Source organism: Dromiciops gliroides, chromosome 3 (genome assembly GCF_019393635.1).
Source record: "Dromiciops gliroides isolate mDroGli1 chromosome 3, mDroGli1.pri, whole genome shotgun sequence".
Classification (NCBI taxonomy): Eukaryota; Metazoa; Chordata; class Mammalia; order Microbiotheria; family Microbiotheriidae; genus Dromiciops; species Dromiciops gliroides.
The window spans coordinates 462,613,901-462,622,373 of NC_057863.1; the positions used below are offsets into that span (position 1 = coordinate 462,613,901).

General features: G+C 39.4%; 1 protein-coding gene across 1 annotated transcript; it reads right to left on the reverse strand.

The window, feature by feature from the left end:
• Nucleotides 1-4,542: 4,542 nt before the first annotated feature.
• Nucleotides 4,543-8,018, reverse strand: LOC122747784. The gene is given in 3 exon segments (XM_043993622.1): nucleotides 4,543-4,764; nucleotides 7,558-7,826; nucleotides 7,829-8,018. Coding segments are annotated over 3 exon segments (681 nt in total).
• Between the last annotated feature and the right edge of the window lie 455 nt (nucleotides 8,019-8,473).

An 8,473-nucleotide genomic window follows, 5' to 3' on the forward strand; every position in this document is an offset into this window, starting at 1 on the left:
TCTTCTCAGCCTGCCTGGCCTCACTTTTATTTGATTTTAAACTCTCCACTGAGAGATGGGGGAGGTGGGGGTGGGGCTGCTTCTCGGCTCCACTCCTGTTCCCAGCTTCAGAGGGTCCAAGGTGTTTTGGTTGGAGGGGAGACAGATGTTAATCTCACCTGACATGTTCTCTGGTCCGGAGATAACCTCAAGCCTATTTACTAAACAACCAACCAGCAAATCTTTCTGTGGTGTGGTTCTTAGCTTTAATGAGCCTGCTCCCCTGCTCCCCTCCCCCACCTGGGCCTCCCACTGCTCAGGATTTCATCCTGGTTCCCCGCTGTGGTGGGACAGTTGAATCCTTCCCCCCAGTCCACTGGTACCCCTGCACTTACGCCCTATCCCAGCCAGCTGTTCAACCCAACAGAGCACTTGGTTCCACATGGTGCTCCAGCTGATTCAGAGGCACTGGGGCAAATTCCTCAGGTGGGTGTCTGGTGTGTTGGTCTGATTGCATGGGTTAGGCTTGATTCATGGCCCAGCATGGCCCCCTGAAATCTATCTATAGCTGGAGAAAACTCTCAGCCCATATTTTTGTGTGTTTTTCTGCTCTAAGGGTTCTTTTAAGTAGGAGGGGAGGAGGATAAGGAAGGAAGGGTGAAAAAAGGGAGTGCAGAGTCGGGGAGAGGATAGTCAGAAGTAAAATACTTTTGAGGAGGAATAGGTAAAAAGAAGATAGAGTAAATATCATGGAAAGGGAGTGGGGTGGAGGGAAATAGTTATGATGGTTGATTATAATGGCAAAATGTATGGTACCTACTTTGCTGGGCTATTAGGAAGAAAATTCTCTGTGAAGCTTAAGGTACTATATAAAGGTTATGATGAACAGGATACTATCAGAAAAACCTGGAAAGACCTACGTGAACTGAAGCATAGTGAAATCCATTGTATACAAAATTACAGCAATAGTGTGGGATGATCTACTGGGAAGCATGTGGTTATTTTCAGCAAGGCAATGATCCAATATAACCCTGAAGGACTTATGAAGATTGCAGCCCATCTGCAGAGAAAGAACTGATAGTATCTGAAAACAGATGGAAACACATTTAAATTTTTTTTTCTTTTCCTCTTTGACAATTTCTTAATCTGAAGTTTTGGGGCTTTTTGACTGGGATTATGGGAATGTTTTCCATGACTACTCTTGTATTACTTATTTTGAATGGCTTGAGTTCTTGGGGGTGGGGTGGGAATGGAGAAAGGAAGAGAAGTTGAAACACAAAGTTTTTTAAAATTGATGTTAAAATTTGTTTTTACATATATTTTGGAAAATAAAACTCTATTCAAAACATTAAAAAATAAAAACTTTACATAAATAAAGAAAACTGATTTAAAGCACTTCTTTATATGCTTATAGATAGCTTTGATTTCTTCATCTGAAAACTGCCTTTTAATATCCTTTGACCATTTCTCAATTGGGGAATAGCTTGTATTCTTTTTTTTTTTTTTTGTGAGGCAATTGGGGTTAAGTGGCTTGCCCAGGGTCACACAGCCAGTAAGTGTTAAGTGTCTGAGGCTGGATTGGAACTCAGGTCCTCCTGACTCCAGGGACAGTGCTCTATCTACTGCACCATCTAGCTGCCCCCAGAATGGCTTGTATTCTTAAAAAAACTGACTCAGTTCTCTATATATTTGGGAAATGAGGCCTTTATCAGAGACACTTGTAAAGATTGCTTCTCAGCTTTCTGCTTTTCTTCTTATCTTGGTTTCATTGGTTTTGTTTGTACAAAAGCATTTTAATTTAATGTAATCATAATTACTTGTTATACATGTCATAATATTCTCTATCTCTTGTTTGGTCATAAAACTGTAATTCACTTGACTTCTCCTTTAAGGATTTGGATGCTATACCACTTGGTGAATATGTTTACTATTGATATTACTACATTGTCTGTGGTACCTCTTAGCAAGATATAGTTTCCTTCCTTATCTCTTTAAATTGTCTATTTTTGCTTTTCCTTTGAGATCAGGATTACTCACTCTCCTTTTTTTTTTTTTTACTTCAGCTAAACTAGATAGATTTTGCTCCATCTCCTTACTTTTATTCTGTTTATGTCTCTCTCTGTTTCAAGTGTGTTTCTTGCAGAAAAAGAAAACAAAACAAACAAACCCGGCCCCCTCCCCCTAAAAAAAAAAACCATATTGTAAGATTCTGGTTTTTGATCCACTCTGCTATCCATTTCCACTTTATGGGAGAGTTCATCCTATTTATATTTACAGTTATGATTACTAATTATGTATTTCCCTCCAGCATATCTTTCTTCCTGTTTTTCCTCTCTCCTTCACTGTTTCCACGCTCAATTGTTTTGCTTCAGTCTATCACTTCCTCTAGGCTGCTCTCTCTTCTCTCAGTGACTCCTTCCAAGCGTTTATTTAATTTCTTCCTCTCCTACTTTCCTATAGGGTGAGATATATTTCTATATTCAATTGTTTGTGCATATTATTCCCTGTTTGAGTCAATAATGATGAGAATAAGGTTCAAGCCATGCCCATTTCCCATCCTCCCATCTTTGCCTCCATTATAACAGGTTTTTCATGAACTTCATTTGAAATAATTTACCCATTCTACCTCTCCCTTCCTTCTGTACCCAGTGTACTTTTCTTTCTCACCCTTTATGCCATTCCCTCAAATTCACCTTATATGCATCCCCTCTATGTGTATTCCTTCTACTTGTACTATCAGTGGTACTTTTTTTTGGTGGATCAGTGAGGGTTAAGTGACTTGCCCAGGACCACACAGCTAGTAAGTGTCAAGTGTCTGAGGCCAGATTTGAACTCAGGTCCTCCTGAATCTAGGGCCGGTGCTTTATCCACTGCATCACCTAGCAGCCCCTGGGAGAGTAGTTTTTAAGAATTGCAAGTATCATCTTCCATGTAGGGATATAAACAGTTAAGCTACACTGAATCCCTTATATTTTATTTTCCCTTTTTCTCCTTTTCCCCTTGCGTCTTGATATTGGAGGTCACATTTATGTTTTGGTTCAGTACTGGTCTTCTTCTAATGAAAATTTGAAACCTTTATTTTTCATTGAATGAACATTTTCTCCATCGGAGTATTATTCTTAGTTACACCAGGTAGCTGATTATTTGTTGTAGTCCTAGCTCCTTTGCCTTCCAGAATATCATGTTCTGTGATTTCTGAGTCTTTAATATTGTAGCTGATAAGTCCAGTGTAGTTCCAGTTGTAGCTCCCTGATATTTGAATTCTTTCTTGTTGGCCAATTGCAATATTTTTCCTCAACCTGATAGTTCTGAAATTTGGTTATAATGTTCCTTGGAGTTTTTATTTTGGGAACTTTTTCTGATGGATTGTTTCAATGTCTATTTTGCCCTCTGGTTCCAGGATATAAGGATAGTTTTTCCTTGATAATTTCTTGAAAGATCCTGTCCAGGTACTTCTATTGATTATGGTTTTTAGTTAGTGCAATGATTCTGATATTGTCTCTCCTGGATCTCTTTTTCAGGTAAGTAGTTTTTCCCATGAGGGATTTTGTATTTTCTTCTATTTTTTTAATTTTTTTGAATTTCTTTGATTGTTCCTTGATGTTTCATCGAGTCATTAGCTTCCACTTGTCCCATTCCAAATTTTAAGGAGTTATTTTCCCCAGTTAGCTTTTACACTTCTCTTTTCCATTTGACCAATTATACTTTGTAAGGGGTTGGTTTCTTCAGTGGATTCTTTTGTATCTCCTTTTCTCTTTGGCTAATTCTACTTTTTAAAGCAGTTGTTTTCTTTTTCCAAGCTGCTGGCTTTTTTATTTTCACAGTTCTCTTGCATCACTCTCAATTCTTTCCACAATTTTTCTTCTGCCTTTCTTATATGATTTTAAACTTCTTTTTCAGCTATTTCATGAGTTCCTTTTGGTCTTGAGACCACTTTCCACTTTTCTTTGGGATTTTGCCAATAGATGTTTTAACATTGCTGTCCTCTTCTGAGTTTGTGTATTGATCTTCTCTGTCATAAAAATTTTTAATAAGCCAATTTTCTTTTCTTTTTTTTTTGCTCATCCTTTTGGGCCCTTCTCATTTATTTAAAAATTGAGCTTACATTTGGTCACTGTTTGAGGCTTATTGTGCCAGAGGCTGCAGGCCCCAGCTATTTGCCTGGTGCTTTATTGATGTCACCTTTAGTCCCATGGGCACCTCTCATATCTGGTGCTGTGTTGAGGGAGTATAGTGGGGTTGGAGTATAGTTGGTGCTGCTGGAGGCCATAGGGGTTTGGCAGATTACCTGGTACTGAGTCAGCATCCTAGTGCTTGTATCTGCCATAGGCTGAGGCTGTTAGAGATTTTCTATATTTTCCTGGAGCTACACTGAGTCACAGAGGTCTGGCCACTGGAGGCTGCTTGTTTGCTTGAGGCTATGCTGAAGCATGTGGTGGTGGACAGGAACTGGCAGCTGCCTGTTTGCTTAGGAACCCATAGGATTGGCATCTACCTGTTTTCCCAGGGTTATGCTGAAGCCCATGGATGTCTGGTCAGTGGTGGCTGTCTGTTTGCCCAGGGCTATACTGAAGCACATGGAGCTTCTAGGACTGGAGTCTGCCCATTCCCCTGGCTATGCTGAGGCACATGGGTGGGCCTGATGTTGGTATTTGCCTGCTCCTCTGCACTAGATCTCAGGATCTCCCACTGGTTTGCTAAGGAAGAGCTTTTTGTTGGCTTCCTGGGATCCTTTTTGTCCTGGGCTGCGTCCCCCTTTTGCCTGAGTGAAACAGACCTTTCTTGCTGATATTCCAAATTTTTTGCATTACAAGATTATTTCACCCCATTTTTGCTAGTTCTGCTGTTCCAGGATTTGTTTTGGGATGCTATTTTATGCTTGTTTGGAAGGCAATATGGAGAGTTACAGCAAGTTACTGCTTACTCTACCATCTTGGTTCCTGGAAGTCCTACCTGTTTTTAATTAAAAATCAAACCATTAATCAACATGCATTTATTAAGCACCTAATATTACCCAGGGTGTGTGCAGGGTATTGAGGGAGGACTAGTATCTCTAGCACCTCACCTGCTGAGAGTGCTTATTGAGCCCATTTCAGGACTGCTTATCCACCTTTGTTATCCACCTGGCACTCAACTCTCACATGTAGCTCCAAGAAGCTTCATCATGCACAGCAGCCACACCCCAGTAAAACCATTTCAGCAGAGGGGCTAAAACAGGTTGAGGGTGACCAAAAGCTCCATGCCCTTGGTGAATTAGTGGAATGTCAACTCAAGCATATGAAAACTTTCCCCAGTGGAATACGTGCATAAAAATAATTTGTTCCAATGACTTTGAAGTTGGCAGAAGTAAGGATGAGAAGCACCTAGAGCTTGGTCAGATATGGAAGATGCCAAGCTCATCCAATTCATCTTAAACCATTACCAGTCATCCTGACTTGTATCCTGCCACTGGACTTCATTGCCTCTGGAAGAAACAATGATACTAACAATTTGCACAACTCCACCTCACTTAAATCCAATTCACAGGAAAGTCAAAACATTACTCATTTGTAATGTCATTAGTATAGCCTATATCAGATTGTCTTTCACCTTGGAGAGGGAAAGGAGAGAATGAGAAAAATCTGGAATTCAAAATCTTATCAAAATATGAATGTTGAAAACTAAAACAAATTAAAAAAGAAAATATAAAAGAAAATAAACGTCTAAAAATAACCACAGTTATTTTCCAGGGACTGTCTTTGGTCCTGAACATATAAAGAAAAAAAAAATTAATTCCTTGCCCTTATGGAGCTTACATTCCTTTGGTGGAAAAACACATATACATGTAGGTAAATGAAAAATATGTATGCATTATATGCATGGTACAGATTTGCTTTCATCTTTGTATCTCCAGTGCTCAGCACATAGGAGTTAATTAATAAATATCTGTTGGTTGATTGATTTAACTTATCCTGGATGATAAGATGGATCTTGTTTTATTCCCTTAAGTAATCAGATTAAGGGTGACCAACTGCTATTTTTGATAGTGGATGCCACAATTATTCGACAGTTGTTGTTCTTGAGTCATTTCTGTCTTGTCAACACTTCATTACCCCATTTGGGGTTTTCTTGGCAAAGATACAAGAGTAATTTGCCATTTCCTTCTCCAGTTTGTTTTAGATATGAGGAACTGAGGCAAAAAGGATTAAGTGAATTGTCCAGGGTCACACAGCTAATAAATTTCTGAAGCTAGATTTGAACTCAGGAAGATGAGTCTACCTGACTTCAGACTCAGTGCTTCATTTACTCTACCATGTAGTTGCTCTATTAGGAGAGTAGTTCTGCAGTAATTAGGGGAGCTTATGTTAAAGACCTGCTCCTACTTTTTTTGTTTTGTTTTGTTTTGTTTTAGTGAGGCAATTGGGGTTAAGTGACTTGCCCAAGGTCACATAGCTAGTAAGTGTTAAGTGTCTGAGGCCGGATTTGAACTCAGGTACTCCTGACTCCAGGGCCGGTGCTCTATCCACTGCGCCACCTAGCTGCCCCTGCTCCTACTTTGAATGCTGCAAATATTTGATACCTACCAATATTAGAAATTATATCCATCTGATTTTAATTTAAAAGACAATGGAAACACAGATAGTCATCAAATTTTCTCTCCATTTCTGGTTCATCTATGGTACAGGGAAATATTTGCAATAGAATCCATAAAATCTTTAAAATAGTGAAACTAAAATATGAAATGTTGAAATAGTGAAACTAAAAGGGAAAGTAGAAATGAATTTCCCCCACAATACTTTGAGAGAAGTTGGTGGCTTTTCTTCCTTTGGCCAAGGAGCACTGCCTCTAGAAGTCAAAGAGGAAATAAAAGCTTAGGGAGGTGATGTCTTTCCCAATCATAGTACCCTGGTGTTTGAAACTTTTCCCAAAGATGAAATATTGCTTTTCCCTTATATGCCTATGTACCTTCTAAAAGCCTTGGGCTTTCTGGAAGTTATATTTAAAATTCTAGAAATTCCAACATTAATTTTAAGACACCAAATATTATTCAAATAAATGAATATATTCCTTCATTCATCTATTCAAAAACATTTATTAAGTTAGTATTTCATATAGTTAATTGGGTTTGGTTGAGAAGATATAAAGAATAAATACATAGGATCCTTGACCTCAATTTAAGGTCTTATGCTTCTCTTTCTATAATCTAATCCTTGGCAATTAGCCACTCCTGAGCCTTCAGTATCTTATATAGTTATGAAGTCTATCTGTCAGGTCTCTCTACTAGACTATAAAGTCCAGGAAGGCAGAGAACTTGGTTTTGTTTGTTTGATTGTTTTTGCAGAGAACCTATTTTAAATTAATCATTTAATATTCAAATACAAATTACTTATTTTCTTCATCTTGTTCTTCTCCCCCACTCTCAGACAAACGAACTATTTTTTTTCCCCCAGCACACTACATTAGAACCAAAATGTCTGATCTGGATTTTTACCTCTCCCAGAAGGGTGTTTATGCAGTTAAAATTCCTTGGCTTCCAGGTTGACCAGTTGTCTTTTTTCTCTCTCTCTCTTTTTTTAAATGAACAAGGCAATTTATTACTGAATCCCATGTAGTCTGACCTGATGCTTCTTGTTGGTAGTGGCCACCTGTCCAGCGATTCTGTTCAGGTCTCTCTGTCCCTGACTTGTCAGCTTCTGGGCCCCATCCTGGTCCTTCTCCACCATCTTGAGGCCTTCCAGGGTCTACAGAACCCTTTGGGCTATGCTCTAGGAGCCTCTGCTGAAGTGACTGGGCATGACCCTGTTGTGCTGGCACCCACCCTAGATCTTGGTCATGGATCCCACCCGTGCACCACCTTGGAGGTACAAGTGGTGGGCAGTAGAGGCAGCCAGGGTGTAGAACAAGTTCTTGTCATAGGGTGCCAGCTCCTTATATTTGGCCAGTTTGATCATGTTCACCCATTGGGGGAGTTTCAGCTTCCCTGACTTTTTCAGGCAGGCAGCCAGGGCCCAGATGAACTCCTGCTGGTTCATGTCCTTCACCTTGACTCTGGGCACCATGGGGACTCTGGGTGGCCAGCCAGGGGAAAGTGACCAGATGCTCTTCTGAAGAGAGATGAAGCCTCTTGCTAATAGGTATATGTAACCTTTAGACAAAACTTTGAAGGTGTCAGTGTTTGTCTTCCATGACATTCCTATCTCCTCCTCCCCATATTTGTTATCCCATTTGGGCATATTATATGCCCCCTTTATACACACATATAAACACATCTCCAGTGTTAACAAAGGCCCTGTTATACCATTGTTATCCTCCTGCCCAAAGTAAGGGGCCTCTCAAGGTTTCTTAACATTTTTAATGTCATGCATAATTTTGATAATCTGGTAAAAACCTATGTACCCCTTTTCAGAATAAGGTTTTCATATTCATAAAATGAAATAAATAGGATTATAAAAGAAACTAAATATATTTAAATACAGTTATTATGATACATAACCCCCCCAATATTATGGTGCCA